This window comes from Pelophylax lessonae (genome assembly GCF_965119305.1).
Source record: "Pelophylax lessonae genome assembly, chromosome: 3".
NCBI classification, from domain to species: domain Eukaryota; kingdom Metazoa; phylum Chordata; class Amphibia; order Anura; family Ranidae; genus Pelophylax; species Pelophylax lessonae.
The window spans coordinates 349,774,818-349,800,829 of record NC_138770.1 but is presented as its reverse complement, the minus strand read 5'-3'; the positions used below and the strand labels follow the sequence as shown (position 1 = coordinate 349,800,829).

The 26,012-nt window shown below is 38.2% G+C and overlaps 1 protein-coding gene across 1 annotated transcript in view; it reads right to left on the bottom strand.

Annotated features, from left to right (window-relative positions):
• Positions 1 to 26,012, bottom strand: part of LOC309549497 (CD109 antigen-like) — a 356,480-nt gene that overhangs the window by 108,749 nt on the left and 221,719 nt on the right. The window contains exons 22-26 of the mRNA XM_082249831.1: positions 24,183 to 24,395; positions 20,898 to 21,042; positions 14,734 to 14,907; positions 6,443 to 6,524; positions 2,385 to 2,613 (exon numbers count right to left, since the gene is read on the bottom strand). Coding sequence (XP_082105957.1) covers positions 2,385 to 2,613; positions 6,443 to 6,524; positions 14,734 to 14,907; positions 20,898 to 21,042; positions 24,183 to 24,395 — 843 coding nt within the window. The remainder of the gene's footprint in view (positions 1 to 2,384; positions 2,614 to 6,442; positions 6,525 to 14,733; positions 14,908 to 20,897; positions 21,043 to 24,182; positions 24,396 to 26,012) is intronic.

Here is a 26,012-nt window from a genome sequence, read left to right as displayed (position 1 = left end):
TTTTAGCAAATGGCTGCAATATAACCAGGAGTGAAAAATATAAGGGGGTCTGAATACTTTCCGTACCCACTGTATATATATATATATACAAAAGTGATTATGGTGGGGGTAGCCAAAAAAAAGATCTGGCCAGTGAACACTTAATTTTCCAAACGATAAGAAAAGTGGCTCAATAATAATATTCCAGCTAAAAATAATATGACAGTTTTATCATGCAATGTTCTAAAGGAAAGTGAAAAAAAGTGTTAGTCATGTGGTAAAGCCGGAAATAGAGTGTGTAAGTGCGATATGGTCCTAAAAAGGGACCAATAGAGGTGCATGTAATCCCAAAGAATGTATATATAAATAATGGTAAATAAATAATTATAAAGTGCTAATAGTGCAAATGGTCCAGATAAATCATAGGACCCGTGCTACTGAAGAGTGAAAAAATATTTTATATTAACTAGTCTGTAACAATAATCCAAAATCAATCAATCAAATGGATGAAAAAAATGTCCATAAAGTTCATAGAAAGGTGAGCTATAACGATAATCAACTCCGTGGGTGATTCTTGAGGTGCTCCAGGTATTTTAGTGTCGGGTGTGGAGACAGTGATCCCCCCTTTCAATCTCCCCCGCACTCAACAGAAAGCAGCACCCCTACAGGGGTAACCAGTGTATAAAACACAGGTGCACTCTCCGGTCAGCTGATAATCCTATGTGCTGATCCCTCTGGTGAAATAATCCTGAAGCCTTTTATGCCGTATATATTATATATCAATCATACTCAAAGGAAATATGTCCAGGGTACCATATGGGAGAAAAGAGCCTCATATAGTGATGTACCCTTTATAAAGCAAGTCTATATTAGTACATACAAATAACGTACTCACATTTAGGCAGAATAAAATCGTCACTTCCGCATCGTTGGAACGCAGATCCTGTGGTTGGCTAAGATAGCGTCCCGGAAGCCACCGCTAAAGAGGGTCTTGCGGTCCCTACACTACCTGTTGCTTGATTTTATTCTGCCTAAATGTGAGTACGTTATTTGTATGTACTAATAAAGACTTGCTTTATAAACGGTACATCACTACATGAGGCTCTTTTCTCCCATATGGTACCCTGGACATATTTCCTTTGAGTATGATTGATACATAATATACTGTATACGGCATAAAAGGCTTCAGGATTATTTCACCAGAGGGATCAGCACATAGGATTATCACCTGACCGGAGAGTGCACCTGTGTTTTATACGTTGGTTACCCCTGTAGGGGTGCTGATTTCTGGTGAGTGCGGGGGAGATTGGAAGGGGGGATCCCTGTCTCCACACCCGACACTAAAATACCTGGAGCACCTCAAGAATCACCCACGGAGTTGATTATCGTTATAGCTCACCTTTCTATGAACTTTATGGACATTTTTTTCATCCATTTGATTGATTGATTTTGGATTATTGTTACAGACTAGTTAATATAAACTATTTTTTCACTCTTCAGTAGCACGGGTCCTACGATTTATCTGGACCATTTGCACTATTAGCACTTTATAATTATTTATTTACCATTATTTATATATACATTCTTTGGGATTACATGCACCTCTATTGGTCCCTTTTTAGGACCATATCACACTTACACACTCTATTTCCGGCTTTACCATATCACACTTTTTTCACTTTCCTTTAGAACATTGCGTGATAAAACTGTCATATTATTTTTAGCTGGAATATTATTATTGAGCCACTTTTCTTATCGTTTGGAAAATTAAGTGTTCACTGGCCAGATCTTTTTTTTGGCTACCTTCACCATAATCACTTTTGTATATATATATATATATAGAAGATATATACACATTTGCTTGTGTGCGCACTGTTATTGCACTATTGCACTTTATGTTTTTATAGAAGATATATATATATATGTTTGCATGTGCACTGTTGTTGCACTATTGCTCTTTATGTTTGTATCAATTTTATGTATATGCAATGACTTTTTGTGCATAAGTTATTGATTGTACTCTACAGTGTAATGTCAACAGAACTACCATTCAGAGGAAATAAATACACAAGAAGTAAACATTCTGTATCTAATGGGAATGTACTAGTCAACTCAAATATTATGGACACCATAGCTGCAAAATTGGTCCAGTGCTTTCTGCTTTTGCAAAGGCAGGTTTTTAAACATAGCAAAAACAGTGGAGCTTTCAAGTGGGTCATAGAGGTCATATGACCAGCTGCTACTTAGGTTAAGGCTTACTGTTCCCCAAGACAATGTTTCTGTTTGGAGATCCATGTATACCACATGTTGGCTGATACCTTATTTGGTGGATATAAAGTTAGGTTGAAATATTTCTAAATTGATTTTTTTTTTATTTTACAGTTATATAGAAATTGGTCTCTTACCTGGAGCCCAGGGTATTCAATAAGAGCTGCCATTATATATGCAGTTAAAGTAACTGGACTATATTGACCTCCTTGAAGCTGAGTATTTATTACTCTGCCAGGTTCCCAAAATTCTCCATTTTTTTTCTGATGCTTCAGTAGCCATGTTAGTGTACCATGTAGGACTGCAGGATCAACCAATATAAATTGACGAGCTTTTAAAAAGCATCGTAAGACGAATGCAGATAGCCTAAAAAAAAAAAAGTAAATTGTCACAGACAAAACTCACAAAAAAACAGTTAGTGCAAAAAAACTAGTATGGTTCTATACAATTAGTCTTCTAAAAGAACGCTACCTAAATAAGTGACTAATATAGAAAGGCTGAAACCCGTTGAATCACGTAAACAAAAGTTAATTTGTAACTGTGCTATTTTAACACCAATATAAAGACTCTTAAAAATCTATATTCATTTTACCAATAGTCTACACACATAAATCAAGCTTTCATGAAATTAAATTGTAATGTTAACTAGAAATTGTTCATAAAGAATCCACTGGCTGTATTATTTCCAACAAAGTTATAGGTGTATTCCCATTTATGATCTATAAGGCAGTCACTCCCCTCTAGTATCAACAGAAAAGCCCCAGGGTTGAAAGGAAGACTGCCACAAGGACAGTGTATACATATAATTGAGATCTCTACAGAATGCTGTAATTATTCTCAAGAACCTGGGAGGATATAGCAATATTTTTCCACACAGCTAAAACTATTTATAAAGTATTTTTAACAGATAACACACCAAAATGTTGGAAAATTGTGAATAAAGGACATACTGGGGGGGGGGGGGGGGTTACTAAAACTGGAGGTTGCAAAATCTGGTGCAGTTTTGCACAGAAACCAATCAGCTTGTAGGCAGGTGTTTCATTCAGGTTGCACACAACTGCAGTGGTTCTGCAGCTGGAGAGGAAGTCAGGAGGAACCTGGTTCCTCTATGGTTTCCTGGGTCACTGGGGAAGTGATCCAGTTGGATACTGTTGCCTCATGTGGCTCTGACAGCCATCTTGGGTCAGGAAGAGGCCATCTAGCCACTTGCCGACTGCCTAACGCCGATCTACGTCGGCAGTCAGCCCCTCACAGGCAAAGTGACGTAGGGCTACGTCACTAGCTTGTGAGGGTCTGGGGAGCGAGCGCGCGCCCCCGGAGGCGCGCTCCCGCTCCTGCGTGGTCACGGACACCCCCGCGCGTGTGACCGGCGGACCCAATGTCCGCCGGTCACTCGGCGATCGGCGGGGGAGAGGGAGAATGTCAGGCAGCTTGTGTAAACAAGCCACCTGTCATTCTCCTTGCTGTTAGGATACTGATCACTCGGATCTAGTATGTAGATCCGTTGATCAGTGTCCATACAGCTCAAGCCCCAGCCAATCACAGTAGAAAGCACGCCCCTAGGGATACACACAGCCCCTCCCTCCCAAATAAAGTTAACCCCTTCACTACCAGTGTATTTTTACAGTAACAGTGCATATATATAGCACTGATTACTGTAGAAATGTCACTGGTAACCCCAAAAGTGTCAAAAATGTCAGTCAAGGGTCCGATCTGTCCGCCCCAATGTCGCAGTACCGCAAAAAAAATCGCAGATCGCCGCCATTACACGTTAAAAAAAAAACAACAAAAATGACAGAAATCTTTCCCTTTGTTAGTAAACGCGATAACTTTTGCGCAAACCAATCAAAATACGCTTTTTGCGATTTTTTTTACCAAACATAGGTAGCATAAAACAAATTGGCCGAAAAAGTAAAAACATTTTGATTTTAAAATTTTTTTTTTGGGGAATTTCATATAAAAAAATGTGAAAAATATTGCTATTTTTGCAAAATTTACGCTCTTTTTTTGTTTATAGCGCGTGATCAAAAAATCGCACAGGTGATCAAATACCACCAAAAGAAAGCTCTGTTTGTGGGAAAAAAAGGACGCCAAATTCGTTTAGGTACAGCGTCGCACGACCGCGCAATTGTCCGTTAAAGTCACGCAGTGCCGAATCGCAAAATACCCCCTGGTTGGAATGGGGGTAAAATCTTCCGGGGCTTAAGTGGTTAAGGCCCTGGCTCCTGGGATTGGCATACTTTATGTGTGAGTGGCTAGTGCAGGGAAATGTACCTCATCTGTTAGGGACAGTATTAGCAGTAGGGAAAGGTCCCTGATAAGGAGGGAAAGCATAGTGTCACATTTATCCTGGACATCTTCCCGATTGGGCATGAAATAGCCAGGCTTTATTCTGCCCCTATCTACAGATGCTGTCATTCTGCATGGAACCTGCTCTGTTCACTTTGCTGCAACCATGAGTGCACCTGGTTGGGCAGTCTTCCCATTGGGATTGTTGTGAATTGTGGCTGCATTGCTTCAATATGAGTTTATTATTGCACCTGACTGTGTGAATTATTGTTACTGCACCATGCTGCACCCCACCTACAAGCTTTCAGGTTTTATTGTCAAAGCCTAATTGAGCAAGTTGAAACTAGAAGCTGATTTACTACTATGTACAGCTACACCAGATTCTGTATGCTCCAGTTTTAGTATTTCTCCCCCACTGTGCCCATGTTCCCAAAACTTTTGCTTTAATTCTTTCAATTATAAACTGAAATGGAAAGGATGAGCCAGTTTATTCCTATTATTAGGTGCATATTTTTTTATGTTTTATATTTTGTTTATATAATCAGATTGGATTTTGTATTGCTGTAGTAGTCACTTATTCTTCTATAAAAACCTGTGACAAACCTGAGGAATTCCAATTGAACAGATAATAATTTAACAGATGTTACATTTTAGTTTAAAAATGCATTTAAAACTATTAGTAATTCAAGAGATATAGACAGAAAATCTTATATGTAACTTTTCCTGTAAAAGTCTAGTTTGGTCCTGCCTCTCAAACCTTTCATTTGGTCAATGAAGCCACCTATCACAAAAAAGGACACATGAGAAGCTAGAGGAATAAAAGGAAGGATGGAGTTTGAATGTACAGGAAAAAAATTGTACATAGTTTATAAAATTTACATACAGCACCTTATTCCTCTAGATTAACTGATGATTTTGTAGCATGTGCTTATGTTTTTGTCATTGTATGCTTAGTGTGAATTTCTCATGTGTTTATTTTAAAGCTAAACTCCAGGCAGACATAAAAATAATATAACTCTGTGACCATTAATACATCATTAAATACATATTTAAGTTTTTAAGTTTAATGTAAGTATCCGAGTTTGACTTGGTATAAGCCTCTTGAAAAATACTATTTAATGTATACAGCAGAGCTTAGACAGGGATTGAGAGAAGAAACACAAGTCAAGGACCAAATCTGGTGTGTGTCAGTGCAAGACTAAAGTGCTGTGCTGTAAGGCAGAGCTGAGTAAATCTCAAGACTGGATGGACAAAAAATAGGAAATTCTTTGGCATGTTAAACAGCTCCCATTTTTGCATGTCTTCCTCTTCTACATATTTAGTTGTTTGTCTGGAGTTCAGCTTTAAAATAGATTGGCAAAAAGAATAATATAAAGGCAGTCTAAAACTAGTAAAGGTGACCCTGACAGCTAAAAAACACAAACTACAACATACAAAATATTATGTATCTGTCATTCAATGATTTTCTAACTAAAAGATAATAAATACATTGTTAAACAGTGAATAATATTTTTTCTATAACAAGTAAAATCAGCCAATTATTGTATTCACTGGATGTATTCTACTGCATATGACCGATACAATGCTGAAATTTAATAAACATTTTTACTGAAAAACAACAGCTAACCTTGAATCTATTTATGTGAAACCAAGAAATTCAATTTTTATTATGGCCTGACTGTTCAGATATATCGCTAATTTGGAATAGGGATGTAAAACAAAAAACTAGATTACAGTCTCATGCCTTCAAATGCATTACATTTAAGGTGGTCTTTTGTAACTTGCTGAATTTATTAGTTAAAAGCAGAGGAAAACACCCCAAATCACTTAATTTGTATGACATTTTTCATCATAGATCATTGTTATATACTGTATAAGGCTGGTTATTTATTAAAATCCAACATACCATGTGCTTCCAGAAGGGTCGTCATTTCCGAATGCACTAAAAGATCCATCTTCTCTTTGATAGACAAGTTCTCTCTGGTATCCTGAAATAAGTTAATTGTTGCATATAGTCAGGTTTTATGAGGATCATAATTACAAACATTGAAAAGTATATGAAGTGTCATAAGAACAGATTGGGGGCTATTTATTAAAAATTTGCATTTAGACGCCATAATGTGGTATGTTCCTGAAATAGTTCTATCAGGAAAATATTGCAGTATGGTTACTAGATTGAGATAACGATCATAGGAAATAAACGTTTTAGGCAAAATATAAGGTTTATTTGTCACGGCTATGTAAATGCTTGAGACAACTGCACATCGATGACCCCACGTGATATAAAGGCTCAAAGACCTACTTATTTATATTTAAGTAATTCAGCTATTTAATTTTTTTTACCAAGGAAACATTTTCATAAAATGAAAAAACATGCCAGATTGCAGAATAAGCAGGTGAGTTTTTAGAAACAGAAGTGGAAATTTACCCAGAAGATGCTTTATAGTGATAGAATGATTAAAGGTTCTACCCTCCTCTAGCTGCTTTGGACCTTTCTACTATGAAGAGAACTTTAAAATTATTTTGATATTGTGTGTATTAGAGGATTGGCAGGGAACATGAGTGGTGGAACTGAGCAATTGCGAACTGGGTGTAGCACCAAAATGATGGGTGCCTGCTCACTAATGACTCAGACATTGTAATAAGTAGGAGCATATTGTAAATATTTAAATACAACTGTATTTTCACTAATCACTATACATTTGTATTTGTAAGACTCCCTTTACACCTAAGTGTATCATTTTCAGATGTTTTTTTTTTACTTTTTTCAGGAGTTTTTCTTGGGCTTTTTTTGTGCGTTTTTTTGGGCTTTTTTCAAACGTTTTTTCTGGCTTTTTTTCAGGCGTTTTCAGATGTTTTTTGCAGGTGTTTGGAGGCAGGCATTGACATCTAACAAAAAGGCTTGTAATCTGCCAAAAAAGAAGCCCATGGTTTTTTGAGCTTCATGCTTTTTGCTTCAGGCAACAAAAAGCTCAGATGTGAACAGGGGCCATTGAAATGAATAAGATTTTGCTGGTTGGGCGTTTTGAGACTTCAGAGGTGAGGGATTTACGAGCTGAGGCATGAACAGGGCCTTAATGCAGCCATTTACTAATAACAAATGCTGATGCCTGCTTGGCTCAGTGTTTGCATCCACCTCTACTGTAAATAACATAACAATTGTAACGGAACCTCCGACTCACACTGTACTTGTGGTCTTTCATCAGGAAACGGGTTCCTCGCAGTCATGGACATAGATATCAAATCCTAGTCACCCCATATACAAAGCTAGCCTGACACTTAGCTTGTACTAGAATCACTCTTTATTGAACAGTCACACAGAATTTATATACAGCATGGACCTCCCCCTCCTGATAATTTTACCACACACAGGTCAGGGGTTGCATGATTACAATCATCATATGCAGATGAAATTGTATACAGAAACAGAATTAACCTAAACAAATTATCTAGCCATCTGGACAGAACAATGTGGGCTTATTAACATTTAACAATGGGACAAGCAGACTTAGCACAATACACATTCCATCTTAAAACAGACAAAACAGGACAAGTCTGCCAATGACAGTCTGAACGTCCCCTACATTGAAACACATTTATTACACATCTAAATGTCACAGACTCCATGGCAATAGGCCACAGGTCTCACAGTGCAAAGTGTGATTAAATCGTCATATTCCCTGAGAGATATTGCTAACAAATATAACTGTCCCATCTGAAGCCATCCAAACCATTCTCTCAGCGTTCCCCAAGTATCTGTCCCTCACTCCCAGTGATGGTGAACACTGTCACAACAATGATTGCTTTATTCATTAAACAGTAACACCTACAGACTCTGGACATCAGTACAGACCCTACACGCAATTCAGGAGATGTCAAAAACCATGTGCCTGAACTCTAGAACTCTAGACACTCCAGGATCACTTCATGGTTCCAAATTAATCAAATCTTGAGAATATTTTGATTAGGAGAATCTCCATCCCCACCACTATAAGTCAAAATAAAGTCTAATATTCCTTCTGCTACATGAGGTCAGAGTTTAACTGTTCTCAATTCCTGCTTAGCAGGAGGACAAAACCACTGTTACCCTGAGCAGAAGTGCCCTCACAGTCCTGGTGAAGCAGGAGGTGCCTCCTCCTAGAGAATGGAGGCCTTAGGTTTGCATCCCACTACAAATTAACCTCTCTCACTATTTATGTGCTCCATCACGTGCCTTAGACTGACAAGGATGTTGTTCAGCACTCTGAGAGTGGAATATACATTAATAGGGGCTGAAACCCTTCTACAACAAGCTGTTCTGGGACACTAGAGAGTGTCATTTGAAGAAAGGAGACTGGCTCTGTATCACCCTGAATGAGCCTCAATAAGCAGATTCAGAAGACAGCAGGATCCACTCATCAACGGGGCAGCAGGCAACATATTTGAAAACATGAATGATTTTATTATTGCCATTATATCATTGTTTTTATTTATTTATTTATTTTTAGGAAACAATTGCTGAACTCTGCATGCTCTTGCATTCCAGATCTTTGAAAGCAAATGACATTTCCCACGCTAGGCCAGTGGTTTTCCAAAATGAATGAGATAATATCAGTGGAAGACCTGATGGCAATTTTACATAACAAAGAGGCCAACTTTTGTGATATCTGGTTTCCATGAACAGTGTTTACATGTTCTGTCATATATGCTTTAGACCTATATAGCAGATTTCCCAGCCATTGTGCTGGATGTGGGTCCGCCAGGGTTACCGTTAACAACAACAGCACATTTAAACATGTTCTCCAAGTGTGAGCACTGAGACAATGACCAGTCCAGTATCTTTGGGTTTTGTATTTATTGAGAACTTGGATAGGAGAAGGGATGAGTGGGATACTCAGTTGGCTCAACTATGCACACTTTGCTAGGGACAACTGAAAAATGCTTGTTGGCGCTGACTTGACGCTGGTTTGATGCCGGTCAAAGCAGGTTAACGCTGATTAATGCTGGTTTGCTGACTGTTAACTCTGAATTGACTTCCAATCACCTTCTTGTGACTCAAAGTCCTTGTTGAAGCTCCCTTTGGCGCTCCTTGCTGAGGTAACTACTTTATCACTGCTGCACTACTGAACACTTATTGGCACTCCCTTTTGTAAGCCCTCTCTACTGGTTTGCCGGCTCCCGGATCCCGCTTACCTTCCGGAGTGGTCCCCTATCCTAGGCAGACCCCTGGGCAGTTTACAGTACTCACGACACTGCTTTCCTGGGAACCTCTGCCCAGCAGCTCCACTCAGTCCACTGCACACTGGATCTCTCTCTCTGCAGCTCAGCTCAACCTTCCATCCTCTAGGCCGACTGCGAAGGACACTTTCCTCACGTTAACAGGAGGAGGGACAGCCATCACCCCGTTCCAGGGACTTTGCTTCCCGCCAAAGACCCTCTGTCATGTGCTCCCCTCAGACTTATACACCATCCCAGGATGCATTGCGGCAGAATCTGCCCTCTGGGATAGATACAAGCCCTGACGTGCTATTGGTCAGGTTTTCTCCACTGTCCAATAAGAGCCCTCATTGGACAGTGGGGAGACTCCCCAAACTCAACAGGCACACCTGGAAAGCACATGACAGCCTAGCTGAACAATCAGGCCCCCCTGATAAGCAGACAGGGCCTCCCCTATGGTTTTCCTAGCACCTACCTAGGAGGGTGCTACATCTAGTTATGGTGCTTTCAGGCATGAGGGACTGGTGGTGGCTCCAGAGCTCTTGACGTGTATTTTCCACTACCTTCATATCATAATAGTCCCTCCCCCATATCCTTTCCCCCCTCCCCCCTCCTTTTTCTTCCACTTTTTTATCCATAGCCTCCACCTGAATTTTCATCTCATCACGTCTTTCCCCCTTTGGACATGGTGACAATCAAAACGTATTCTTATGTTTCTCTGTTGTTTGATACGCAGCCTCAATAGTTGTTTCAAGTGATAATTAATACACTAACAGTTTTTAAAGTGTGCATATGTTTTCCAACCTTTAAAAACACACAGGCCAACACAACAATCATCGGGTATACCTTGTGTTTTTTTAGGATCGTATTCATACAGTATGTATACTGAAATGTATTCACCCTCTTCGAAATGAAAAATTGAAAAAAATAAGTGCATTTTCAAAGGTCTCATTTTAACAGCAACAGAAATGTTTCTTGGTCATTGTTCTCATCCCTTGCCATTTTTTGTTGCTGACATTAAATGTGTTGGGTGTAAATTAAAAAATCCCACTGCCTCTGAAAGATTTAAATTAATAATGTCTTCTGGGGAATACAACAGGAGGATAAGAAGCAATCTTGCTGTTTCTGGGACAATGTGACTCCTAGTGAGGCAGGAACAAAACTGGCATATTCCATAGTACCCCCAAAAGATATAGGAAGCCAGTGGATGATTCAGGATACCTAATTCCCCTAGAGCTGAAATATCACTATTTGATAGACTAAATAGTTTTGTAATATAAAAAAAGGTCTTTTTAAAACGTAATGTTTTTTCATATCATCACAGGTTGAAAGAAGCTCTCCCTTAAATTGATCTGCTTCCATTTTTGCTTATTTGGCCTACCTCACTGCAAACATAAAGCAAATCTTGGGGAAAAAAAACAAGTTTATTACACTTTTTTTTTAAACTTCCAGAATGCCTATTATTCTGTAAAGCAATCACATATCTCCCAAACACTCTGATTTCTATGGGACTGTCCTGGAATTTGAACCCAATTACAGGGTCCTGTGGACCCGACCCATGTCCCAGTATCAAGTGCAAGAATGCTCTTTGCACCCATTTCCAGTATCTAACCAGCACACGCTCAGTTTCACAATACCTAGGAGTTAAGCAGTCATCTGTTAGTTGACCTGGGAGTGGAACAGTATCTTGCTCACTGTGGGCATTCTAGAAAATAGAAGAGCTATTCGAGCAACCACTTCTTATTCATGTGCCACCTGAGTGTTCTGGTTACAGGCATTCATTCTTGTTGTGCATGTGTTTAAGAAAGAGTGATCATGGAATGAAGGATGACTGTTTCTTGTCTACTATGACCATGGCTAGTGGAAACAATGAAATAACCCAAGTGGTGGCATTGCAAGATCTGGGAAAGGGGTTGGAATAGGCGGGTTGTCTATTGAAAGATTTGTTCTCTTGTTTAGTTTCTGTAGCTCTTCCAACATTTCTTTTGTAGTTTCACACTTGCGTGTATGCACAATTAATTCATCATCCATTCTTAAGGATATAGTGTTTTCAGCTTTTTGATCTTTCTCTGTCCACTCAATTATTGGTGGGTTTGCTCTGGGGCTTTTGTATCTATGTACCCTTAATATACGCTTTCTGTCATTTTTATTTTTCAGAGGCCATTTTGCTGTAACTCTGACCTGTATCTGCAGCAATATTTAGTACTTTGGTATTATCTGGGCCGTAACCTATTACTGTTGATATGTCTCTTACAATTCAACATGTTACTTAACACATGGCTGAGCCCTTCTTATTACACTAGAAAGCAGGAACACAGACACATAACTATGTAACTCTACAAGACTGAACAATACATACCACTACCAGTTAGAGGCAGAATTACTAATCAGAATATATAATGACAATAATTGTTACCCCTATGTCTGTATAAACAGAAAAGAAAAGGCCCTTGTTGTTTTTTTTCCATTTTATAATTAGATTCCCAAGAATTTTCAGATCATTGTGTTGGGCCTGCTCACCAAGAGAGTCATGGCCAGTGCTTAGGACCACAAGGTAAGGGAATTAAGCATCTGGACACTTGAATGTAAATCCAGCAACATAAATGAAGTGGAATAGGGTCTTCTAACAAGAGGCACATAACTCTGTAGTTCTGATTACCTACAAATCTCTTATATTTCCAAGAAACAGTATCCTACCCCTATTATCATGTATTGATACCATTAATAATTATTGGCAATCTCTGAGAACAAACATCTTTATTTTTATATTGAGGTGATCAAGTACGTTTTTCCCACAGTTTTGGGTTACAAATATCAGTAATAGAGACAGCTTTTTTGCATTAGTCAGCAAGCTGAAACTAAATCTTTCTGATTTGTTATGCATAATTTAGCATTATTTACAAGGTAACACAAGCCCCTTGATTATGAAACACAACAAATGCCTAAGGGAGTGGTTTGTATGGCATGTGAAATTCGAATTATAATTTAAACCATGCATATTGTAGATTCACATGCGTGGCTAGCTAAAGTTCTAATATTTTTTATCTGAATTCTTGGATTACAGTCTGCGCAGCCCCTGTACATCTGATTTTAAATGTTATATAATTAAGTGTTTTCATTTTCTACTGCATGTTTAACTAATATGAGACTTTCCCATGCTTATACTCAGGTCCTGACTATTTTAGATCAAATCATTTTTAGTTTGTGAATTTGGGCATATTAATTTGCATCCCTAGGGGGATATACCCAAATAAATTTTGCATTGTGTTGATTTGTCTTTGTATGTCCTGTCCTCCCTTCCACTATTCCAAGTAGAAGATATAATGAAAGTTGCCCCCCCCCCCCCCTGATGACGCAGTTGCCTGCGAAGCATCTAGGCGGAGATTCAGCACGGTTCGACGTCACAAGCTGGAAGTGCTTTACTGCTACAGTGGTTTTATTGATTCAAGGCTGTTTTATTGATTCAAGGCTGTTTTATGATGATGTATCTGGTGAGTGCATTTTACTTTCAATAAATATACACCTGTGAAAACGTACTTCACCATGGTCTTCCCCCTGTTTTTTAACTTTTGGGAGTGACTGTGCCTGGCTACTTCTACTTTGGGATCCGACATTTGAATTGGGAGCACCTATTGGAAGGCTTTCAGGGTCGATTATCAAGCTTTATAACAACAAGCGTTGTGTGACCATTGTGAGAGCGGTGGTCATACCCATCTGGTAAGAGGCCAGCAGGCTACTTTGTGTGTGGTGGAGGTCTTCACTGTCCTTGTGATTTCATAGACGGATTGTCACACATTAAGGGTGTTGTCGGTGGACTATACAACTCATTTCAACAGCTTGAAGTGGACTTTCATATATTCATTTACACCATATGTTATTCTATGAGCGCTGCATTTTTTGTCTATAATGAAAGTTGTTAATTGATTGTGCCACTTCAGGCAAGAAAGGTGATTATTAGCAGCAGGGACATACTCATCATTCTCAGAGAAGTACCCTCCTGTCTTTGGCTAACTTATATTGTGGTAGTATTGGAAACAAATTGGAAAATAATAGGATTATCTTTAAGGTAGACAGAAATGCCTTAAATCATCAACCTATTTATTATTATAAAATGAAGAAGAACCAAATGTGCTGTCTATGTGGTTATGCCTCCACCTATTATTTGCTAATGATAGATGCTTGTGATAAATAAGTGCAGCGCTTCAGCAACATGTGCATAGATTGGTACATGAGTGATAAACACTCAGTCTTAATAAAGCAAACAGGTGATGTAAAATTCCATTACACCAACAGCATGATCCCTCAGTGAATCAAAAATGCAAATCTCCAATGAGACCCTCGTAAGAGAAGTCAAGCACAGCACTTAAGTTGAATATTCCCCAGCTCAGCAGCCCATGAAATTATCTCTCCATCAGAGCGGTTCCCCCTTATAATACTTTCCAACTCCAGGCATTAATCATGTAAAAAATACCAAATAACACCTCCCATAGTGTAAATCCTTTTAAACAACTTATTAAGACAGGTTAAAAACACTTACAAAACTTTGGACTTGAAATCGGCATGGAAAAACTACATAGCCCATAGAATTACATACATATTTACTACATAGAATTATTTGTGATGAGGGCACATGCAAAGTGAAGTCATGGTTTCCAGATCTTCTCAACACGTTTTATCAGAAATTACATCATCAGGAGTACTTGATGCCCCTGATGACAACACAGCCATCTTCAATGGCCAGCGTCGGTTGACATCACTGTTGCACATGCGCAGGTGAACAGACATCCTGGCATACATGATCTGTGCTAAAATGTAAACAGTGTACATTCTGAAGAAGACTGTAAGCAGGCAGGTATGTTTTTTGTATTGCAGAAGAGGTATTGCATGTCTACTGCAATAAAAAGTCTGTCTGCTAGCAGTTTTTCTGCTTAAAAGCTTCATATCTCAATATATTTGGTGTATTCAAAGTAGTTTCATTTTAAGTAACCTGATTTTTCTTACCTTCTTTCATATATGAAATCAGTTTGGGAGCAAGGTAATTTGTCTGCCTTGTATTTGTTAAATATTCCATTATAAAAATGATGGGTGCAAATCTGATCATGTTCTGTTCACCGCAACCATAGGGAAGTTGAATTAGTGACTGCAGACTGCTGGCTGAAGGTCCTAAAATATCACCTATGGAACAAGGAGTTGTTCTTATCAACATATTAGGATAAAATATGGCTAAAAGTATACATTAGAATCAATCCATGTGGCAACAGTATGAGGCAGGCAAAAAACAAAGCTAGAAGTTAATTGCTTGCCATGCACAGTTCTTTCGGATTTCGGCTGCTCCAGTTTTGATAAATTCTTCTCATTGGGGGGAATTTACTAAAACTGGAACAGTCAAAATCCGGAGCAGCTTTGCATAGTAACCAGTCAGGGTCTGACTTCAGTTGATTTGGTTACGCTTTGAAATTGAAAGCTAGACGCTGATTGTTTGCCATGCACAGCTGCTCCAGATTCTGGCTGCTCCAATCTTAGTTCCTCACATTCCCTGGAATTCAAAAAGACTAGCGCAGCATGCATCAAATTCATATACTGTACCTGTTTAGAACTTGTACTTGAATTTGGCTCATGCTGTGCCACTTTTAGAATGCATCAAGACACTTTGGCAAAATCTGTCTGTGCCAGTTTATCTCTGTACGCCAAAAGAGCTGTTCTTAATTAGCTCCACATTTTTAATATATAAACTGTGAGTATTTTAGTTTGAATTTGTCGCATTGAATGTGCCAAAATTGATTTTGTGACACAATGTAAAAGTGGTGAATTTAGGAACTTGATGCATGAGTGGTTGTCAAAGCCAAAAATGTCTCATATGTTTCATGAATTTGGCACAATACCTTAACAATAGAGATTAACGCCAAAAAAGTGGTGCAGCAGGTTTATTAAGCTTATTATATTTTAAAATGATCAGTTAAATGATCAAACTGTATTTCTACTAATAGGAAAACAGGTGTGGCCACAAACAGGGAAATCCCATCGCTTTATCAATGTCATTATTTCAGTAGTTTCCTTTCACAAACAAATTGCCACAGAAGTCAGGCAATGTATTTACACTTTGTTTACAACTCCAAAGAAGGCAAACATCTATTGAATTTATATAGTAGCATGTCTGTTTTAAACCCTATTACTGCCATCTCTTGTACGCAATGTTTGCAATCACATTTATGATTGTACCAAAGGCAAAATCAAAACTTCTAGCTGCTGAGAGCCTGAGCCGGCCGCTCCCACCCCTCCACAGCTCAGCATTCCAGTGAGCACAGGGTGGGGGGGGGGACTCTCTGCTCTGGTGTTCGATAGCTCGGATTCAGAGTTAGAGGAGCCGGGGGACAGATGCAACATCGGAACGATGCTGCATCCACTTAGGTAAGTATGATTCTTAAAAAAAAAAAAAACGACATCTCTTTTAACAGACCAAGTTATGCAGCAAAAGTAGAAGTTAGAGGGCTTAGACAACTTATTAGGGATGTTTACAATGGTTTGGCAGTACTTATCTGATTGAAAACTTTATCTTATCTTTATCTTTATTTAGTATGTAAACCCAACAATTCATATTCCTAGTATGTGCCTGCTGTGCCATGTACTTGTATGAAAAAATATCCTGTTCTCTTTGTATTGCTTCCTTTGTGTGAAATCTCTGGTGTTCCTGCCAGTCCCTCTGCTTTCCTATCAAAAACTGACCACACTAAGCAGGAGAGCACAGCCTGGTCAGTTCTCTAGATGATACAGATACCCCCTATCTCCAATTTCTACTGTTGTTCCACTGAATTCATGGTTTATGGCCTACAATTCCCTTGCTGCCTACTTTATGTGGGAAGCACTATCAGACCTTTGAAGGCCCAATTTGAAAAGAAGGAAAAACAGGCTGTAGCGTCCCCAGACATTTTAAAAGACAACCATGGGCAGTCTACCAAAGGACTCTAAGTCTGGATCATCGAGAGCTTCCCAGCCCACCTTTCATTTGCTGAACGCTTCAAAAAGCTCTGTGAAAAATAAACATTTTGGATTTTTTCTTTAAATACTATAGCTCCCCATGTACTCAACAACAAATTAAAATTAAATACAGTCATCTAAAACCATCTACCTTTACTACATACCAGTTAACCACAATACCTCCCAATACCTTCATTTCCACTCAAGAACATTCATCTGACTCAATATTACACAATATTCAGTTGACTTACATGCGTTTACTTACCCCTTGATATTTACTCCTAATACTTCCCATTTCACATGGCTTTCTCCACGTCATTATGATAACAAACCTATTCATTTCCTTATCACTAGTTTTTTAATTCCTTAAATTCACACTCATATTTGGATTTGTTGTTTTTTAACCAGTTTTTCTTTCTTTCATTCTTAGACTTGTACTTTTTACATTAATAAAGACCTTTCTTTTTTGCCTTTATTTTACTTTTTATTTTTGCATTTTTTTATTTTTCAATTTTCAATTTTTAGTTTTCAATTTTTTAACATGCTCCCTTCTTCCTCATTTACCAGTTATGTAAATCAAATGGTGAAAGTACCTTCCCTCTCAGCTATATTTAGCTATAATGAAAAGAAATAAAGGGACAGCACTCTTATATTATAAAATACATATCACCATAGTGAACAAATAATAGTAAATAAACAAATAAATAAATACATATTTATTTAAATGATAGAAAATACCGGTACATAAAAATTGTGAAGTCTATATATGATCCCACAAGTGAATAACCTCCGCAGTGAGTATAGGCAAGGTTACCCTCTACCCGCATGCAGATGCACTATGCACTCATCAGACTTAATTGACCCCTTTTATGAGGAGTAAAATTGTGCATATGGGAAAAGCTAAGATGTCATACATGATGTCATCCCTTCAACGTGTATATAAATGGTATATTTAAAGCTCCAGTGTTGCCATATAGAGAGCGAGAGGAAAGAACACTCTCCTGGTGCAGTATTTAAAATTATTTAGTTGTATCGCACTTACATCAAAGAAGACAGGGATCAGCATGTATTGTATAGGAATCACTGGTTTGCAGCCCACGAGAAATGATGTATCTCAAACACCACCCAGGTGTTCTTTCCTGTCCCTCTTTATATGGTAACACTGGAGCTTTGAATATGCTATTTATATACACATTGAATGGATGACAGCAATGGTTTAAATTCATTCCTGTGAGCTCATGTATGACATCTTGGATTTTCCCATATGCGTAATTTGACCCCCTGTAATAGGGGTCAAATAAATCTGGTGAGTGCATAGTGTGTCTGCATGCGGGTGGAAAAGGAACCTTTCCTATACTCACTGAGGACGTTATTCACGTGTGGGATCATATATGAACTTCCCAATTTTTATGAAGTTTCTATCATTTAAATGAAGATGTTTTTATTTATTTGTTTATTCACTATTGTTTATTCACTATTGTTATATGTACTTTATAAAAATAAGAGCACGGTTCCTTTGTTTCTTTTCATGGTATAGGTAACTACTTTATTGTAGTTTATTTGTTTTTTGTTTAATAATTTGCGCGGGTTTAGAACCTATTGGGTTCCTATATTTTCTTTTGTATTTAGCTATTAGCCTGCTTTTTTGAACAATAATTTTAACTGGAAGATACTCCATGTATGAACCCTTCCTCGTAAAAAAGAATTCCACCACCTGACCGTACAAGTCCCGATTAGCCTACAGATCAGGTTGTACAATTCATGAACTGTCAGACAAACGTTGGGGGGAAAAAATGCAAAATCTAGCCCCACCCAGGCCCCCTTTAAAATGCACCAACCTATAGCCGCCCTTCTCACTATTGGTTTGACAAAGGGGTAGAGCCCTGACACTCGTAACCACACCCACTCAACATAGCCACATCACCTTTGTGGAGACCTGACCCCAGCTGACCCCCTTTAAGTGGGCTGACAGGTCCAGGTCGCCGATACACTGCAGGGTAGCTGGTGTCCCTGCCTCTGGCTATACAGCAGCCTGATACAACTTTTACCCTGCTATGGAATGCCCCCATCCCACATTTTGAAGCAGCCAAATTGCATGAGAGCTTGCACTAGCAATCCTCAGCCTCCATCCTTCAAGCAGCCTGGCATTCCAAACTGCAGCCATCATCACCCTCTGTTCAGTCTGACAAATCACCTGGAGCCGCCGACATACTCCATCTGCAGATGCTATTATCCACCACACAGCCCGACGCTCCATCTGCTGTCAGTGATCAAGTAGTCTGACATTTCATCTGTAACCGCTGACATCTACCTGAGCAGCCTGATATCCCATCTGCAGCCGCTGACATCCACCCACACAGCCGGACATTGGATCTGCAGATTCCATATCATCGCAACATACAGTAGATATCTCTGTCTCACCCATATCAGCCGCCATTCACAGAGCCTGAGTGAGATCCACCAATCCTCAGAAGATATATGCACTATCCTCACTCCCAAAAGTGGGTGTTTTTTCATGATATTTTTCATAATTTTCTTCAACCTCTTATTTTATTGTTTTACCATCCATATTTGTCCATTTTATACCCCAGAAGGGTGGTGTCCTCTTCCTCCACCCGTATACTTGGTCAGTTCTCTAGCTCTGCTGGAAACTCAGTGTGCTCTCCTCCAATGATCAGACTAGTCCTGACACCCCTCCTTCCCTGCACAGCCTTACACTGGGAAGATCTGTGTTCTCCTCCCCAAGCTATTATGCAGCTGAGAACAGAGGGAATGTGATATTTTATAAAAAACAGAAAACTGAATGGTTTGTTTTACAAGATGAGGGTTAGCTGGAGTTAGGCTTTAAATTGTTAGTCACTTATGTAAAGTCCATCTACATCTACTAACCCATCTAACCCTGCTCTCTCTAGGCAGTGTTGATGTCCAAGGTTGTCTTCAGTACTCCATGGATACAGGAGTCACCTTAAGACAGAAAATTTGTTGCTGACTGGGTCACCAGGTGAAAATAAAGGTAAAGAATCAAAAAAAAGAAAACTAAGCCACCATATTTAAGGATTGGTAAGCTGCACTGCATTACATTTTTTTTTCTTGGGTTTAATATGGCTTTAAGTTAAAGCTCAGCTTTAAGTCTAAGCTCAAAATGTCAGGCTCACACAATTCCGTATTAATTTAAAATCAATAAACTCATTTTTAAATGTAGCTAGTTTAAGTCCTATAATTGGACTTGATGTTAGTCATCTAGTATTCTCCTGTACAGTAGTATAGACAGAGAGGAATGGGCAACACTAGGAGCCAATTAAATTGCTATTAAAGAAAAAAGTTGTTGTTTTTCTCTTTTACATATATATATATATATATATATATATATATAAATAAATATATATAAAATAATAAAAAAAAAATGGTTATTCTTACTTACCCTGTGTAATGATGTTGCACAGAGCCAGTCCCTTACCTCTTGGTGGTACCTAAGGGTTACCTGTGCAGATGTGCTCTCAAGCCAGGCTGTGTGCATCCATAGACACACATAATATGCCTCAGCCATGCCTCCCATTCCCTCCTCACAGGATTTGGCTGCCTATGGCTCCCGCTGCTTTCAGTGTAGCTTGTGAATCCAGGAAGTCAATGGAGCAGTGCTGCAGATGGGGACCGTGCTGGATCATAGGAGGAGTTAGGTAAATCTTTTGGGGTGGGGAGGGCACCAGACAGTGGAACATTTTCTTCCTTAATGCAGGTAGTGAAAAATGTTTTCCCTTTAGAACTGTTTTAAGTGTATTGCCTTTGCTGTTTAAAAAGGAGGAGAGTGATGACTTTTTCAGTCTGTTGCTAATCTATTATCGTCCAGTCAGAGGCTGAGGACAGGCAGGTGACCAGGCTGCATTGCATAACTGTAGTGGAGTAAAAAGGGGGTGACAAACCTGGCTTTGATGTGTAAATTTCAGCACTATATTGATAGAAATACAAATGTTTTGGCAGGTACAAGAGCCCTTGTATTTATTTTAAGCATTGTTTTTAGCTGTTGGCTTGGAGTTCATCTTTAAAGACTGAGGTCAAAATGAGGAAAAGTAACTTTGTACATAAAAGAAATACACAGAAAAGATAAAAAAATATTGTTTTGAATGAACACATGAAGTTTTTGTAACTGCTTCATTGCAATAATGTTTAAAAAATGTTAATGTTATCCTTACCAACAACAGTGATAAATGCCTTTTCACTGCCACTTACTACATCAGGAGGGAATGTAAAGTTCAAAGCTTTGGAGACATTTTGTGGTTTATTGTTCATCAGTTCCAAAAGTAAAGTTTGTGAATATGAGTGTTCTATTCCTTCAGCCTGTCAAAATAAAGCAGTGCATAATTAACTCTAAACCCCTGCAATTAGCTAAAAGCATCATGCCTGCTAACATTCCACATGTAGTGATCCAACTATTAAGATATTCCTAGAGTTATGTCACACAATGATTTACTTCTGATGTCCTATAAAGTTGCAATTTGTGTGCTCATTGTCATAGAAAACAATATGTATTTCTGTATTTCTATCTAATTAGATAGAAACATAGTAATAACATAGTAACATAGTAATATGAAGCTACACTACATTTGTTTTCAAATGGAGTTGGAAAGGATTAACACCTTTGTCAATTTATATTGTTGTCTGTATCCACTGTAAGTAGATTCACCCTCTATATTGTCCTGGTGACCTCTGTCATTGAGACAAAAAGTGATGTTATATACAACATTTTACAGCTGTTATCAAAATAAAAGGTGATAGTAATTCTTCCAATGTGGAAACCCATTACAATAACATCTACCTAAAACAGGATTTCTTTAACTTTGCAGAGATGTCCGCATATATTCTGTTGTATAAAAATAGTTTGCAACAATTTTATTGATACAACAACAAATTAAAAGATAGCACATCCTAAGATGTACAAAAGCCCTGGTACGGAAACAATTCCAATGTACTGCATACTAAAAAAAAACCTATATATAATGGGCAGGCACTTTAAGTAATAGTTTACAATAGAATTTCTCAGATAGTAAATCCTACCAGATGATGTTATCATATCATCAGAATGGTGAATAAATATCAAGCACACAGACATATACCAAACCCAAGTTGTCAGAAGGACTCAAGGGAACCAAGTTTCAACTCAGCCCAAACATATGTATATGGTCTCCAGCTAGTCCAAGAGTGCAAACCCTTGAAAAAAGGTATTGCATCCTTGGACTGGCTTAACACTTTTACACGTTTTAGGGCTGAGTTGAAATGTGGTACACTAGCGTCCTCCGGACAAGTCCAGAGAACCTGGGTTTGATAATATGCCTGTATGCTGAACACTCTTTCTAAGTATTTCACTATTCTGATGATAACATATCCCCGCTATTTGGCGGTTCCTTCATTCTTGGTGATGGAGAGACCAAGTGGTTCCCCATGTGTGCTGATATGAGTGCCCCCTGTCCTGCTGGCGCCCGCAGGTCTGGGGTAATCACATCTGGTTTATAAAGAGCTCTAGTCCATGTTTAATGTTATGTTCTTCTCTATATCTCCTATTTTGCCCCCTGAGGAAGATTTTGGCCAAAGCAATTGAAATGCGTTGGTGCTTATTCTTGCAGGATTCATTATTTGAAAAATTCTATTGTTAACTATTACTTAAAGTACCTGCCCATTATATCTAGGGATTTTAATATGCAGTACATTGGAACAGTTTCTATATCAGGGCTTGTGTGCATTTTAGGATGTACTAATATACTTTTGTATCAGTAAAGTTGTTGCTAATATTTATTTATACAGTATGATGGTGGTATACATCTATGTGTCTGCATTAAAGTCCTAAGGGGAGAACAAACAGACTGGACCAATTGTAGGGATGAGCAGCTATTTACTCTATGATTGTTATTCCTTTGTTCGCCCCATATATCTTGTTACGTCTGTGTGACTGGAAGACAGGGCAAATATCCTCAGACAGCACAATATAAACTAGGGTTTACCCTTTCTTTCTATCAAAAAAAAAAAAAAAAGTTTTTTTCTATACATACACTTTAATAAAAACTATTTGAAAGTTATTTGAAATGGTTATTTTATACTCTTGCAGGACTTTTTATATCTCATAGAACTTTCCTGCTTTTCTTACAATAAATAACTGTAAAATCCAGTAAATTTTCCTAAATAGAAATAGCAGGAGAGTGGAAATGGGAACTCAGAATGCAACAATTCTGTTACTTTAGTTAGATGTACCCAAAAAGTAAAAAATAGGTTTGGGTGCATATACCTTTAAACACTTTACCCACAGTATTGCAGTTCTGGAAAAATAGAAGGATCACATATGACATTTGAACAGGACAATTATGTGTATGGAGTTTGTATGTCCTCCATGTGCTTGTGAGGGCAAAATCCAGTTTCCTCCCACACTGCAAAGGCATACTGGTAGGTTAACTGACTCTTGTCTCAATTGGCCCCAATAGGTATATGTATAAGCATGATATAGAGACCCTAAGGTTTAAGCTTCTTGAGGGCAGAGACTGCTGTTATTTTATAATATGTAAAGCACTGCATTCATTGTCTGCACTATATAAATACATCTAAATAAATAAATAAAATACAAGTAGGTCATTAAACAAACATCATTAATATAACCAAATAGAACATTCAAAAATAAATGCTGACATGTTGTGGTCCTGAGGAGTTTGTATAAAAAAATGTTTTAACATCAATGTACATATATTTTTTGCATCCTTTCCTGAACTGGGTTTTCAGAGTTCAGGCGAGTTCCTATTGAACCCCATAAAAACTGCAGGCAAACAACAAGAATGGAAACATACTAGAAGGCCACAGACATGTGGTGTTAGAACATGTCTCCTAGCCATCCATTACACTTGCTGTATGAATAATTCATTATTGCCACTCATTGAATAATTGTGATCTTTTCCACATGGAGCTTAGTGTACATCAAGCTGTGCTCCATTAACCCTGAGGTGTATGGATCCTGGCTCAGACACAACTTCAGTGCTAGCAGATCGGTCATTGCCATGCACATAAAAGCATTGGCATGATCTATGCTAAATTTTAATATCCTGCTATATATAGGGGGAAAAAGTATCAACAATTTACAATTTCCTCTTTCTAATTTAAACTGGAATAATGTCCAACAATATCACAATCATTTGGTCTGGGTCTCAGTTCCAAGTTTTCAAGCATTATTAAAAGTTTTTTTCTCTTGAAAGTTTTGGGTTGTTGTTTCTTGCTTACCTCATTGTCACATCTGTATATACCATGCACTTGGGGTCAAAAACCTTTTCTAGTCTGACATCATTTTGTTTTTTTGCTAGTCTGATATCCATCTAGATGTTATTTAAAAATGACCTTGACAAGGAGCCTTTGAATCATTGCATTCAAGGCAAGGAAGAATATGACTTTCACCCTTTCTATTCTGCTAGGACATCCATCCAAATTTTATTTTAAAAAAAAAATACCTTGACGAGGAGCCTTTGAATCACTGCATCTGAAGCAAGGGAGGATATGGCTTTCACTGTAATTGGAATCTCGCCCAGCTGAATCGGTCTAATTGGAAAGAAAATAATTTTTCCTTCTTGACTTGGGACAGATACGGTTTGTTGGCTTCCAGTTGCATTTATAAATTCTATGTGGATTTCATATGCATCACTTTGTTCAAGGGTCACAGAAACCTATGAAAGGAAATTATGGTTAAAGGCAAATTGAGTTTGCTGAAAACTTGCCAGTGGTATGTGTAATGCATTGGGGTGTTTTAAGCAACAGCATATGATGTTTGTTTTGTTTTTTCTTATTGCAATGTCTGGTCTTAACCGTATACATCTATGTAAAATAACAACTTGATCTAATCTGATCTGCATCTACCTATACAGTATAAAGTGATTAAGGAATAGTGCTCCGCTGTCTATAATATAACAGTGTTTCAAAGAGTATGTCTCAAATGACTTATGTACGGAAATTCCCTTAAACAGTCATAACTCTATGTTGAAATACAATAAACGTGTAAAAAAACTACCATATGCCATTCTTCAAAGTGCACCGTGCTTAAGTGTAAAATCACAAAGGTCGCAAACTCAATTTGCAAAAGCTGATTACAGTATAAACATAAAATAAAAATGAACTGTAGTTAACATGCACAAAAAAAGTCCATAACATACTGTATGATCACCATAACCATTTCACCATAACTTAAATAAAGTGTGTGAATTATTCTTATCTTCATTCAATGTGTCACCATTGTGCTTACTAGCCTCTCACCTGAATTAAACTTGAAAAAAATGTGTAGTATTAAATCTCCAATGGAACTGCTTTACTTCTTATTTGCTACTAGAAGTTCTCTGTATTTCTGTACTTTTCCCAATGCTTAACCAGCATTTATGGATAATTGGTACTCTCAGGAGTTTCCAAAGATCCTCTCGCCATACATTATAGAGTGGGGATATATGAAGAATGCTCTCATAGTGTAGTAAGTTAAAAAATGTATTTAGAATAAAGCAGCTAAAACTCACATATAAGAACAGAATATCCAGCGTTTGTTTGTGAGCGCCGTGCTTGTTTCGGTACTTGCGTCACTTCCAGTAACCTCCGTTTATGCCCTACATGTTACGTCGCGACCAAGTGACTTCTTCAGAGTAAGAAGAAGTCATGTGATTGGGAAGTACTGCGCAGGGCATAAATTAATTTTATCGAAAATGACACAAATACTGGAACGAGCACGGCGCTCACAATCAAACATTGGATATTCTGTTCTTACATGTGAGTTTTTAGCTGCTTTATTCTAAATACATTTTTTAACTTACTACACTATAAGAGCATTCTTCTTATATCCCCACTCTATAATATATGGCGCGATGATCTTTGGAAAGGTTGCCAGAAGGAGAGCAAGTGATGGAAACTCCCCGTGATCGAGTATATTGAAGTGGAATAAGAAAGAGATTGCTGCTTAGTTGGTGTCTGCGACCTCTGTTAGGGTTTTTTTTTATCTTCTGTTCCCCTGTGACCAGGCACATAGAAGTGGAGAAAGAGATATATCACTGTTTGGTTGGTGTATATGACCCCTGCAGGGGTTCCATCTTCTGGTGAGTGCGAACCTTGGAGAGAGGGGGGTAGCATGCGTGTTCCCACCTTTATGGTTTAACATCAGATATTGTGTTCTACCTGCACTGGTTTCTGCCTCTGTCACTTTATATGGACTTATGAAATAATATATATTTTTTTTAGATTATTTTACATATTGTGTTTTTGCATTTCTTCACGGCCCATCACCAGAGATTGTGATTTACCTACACTGG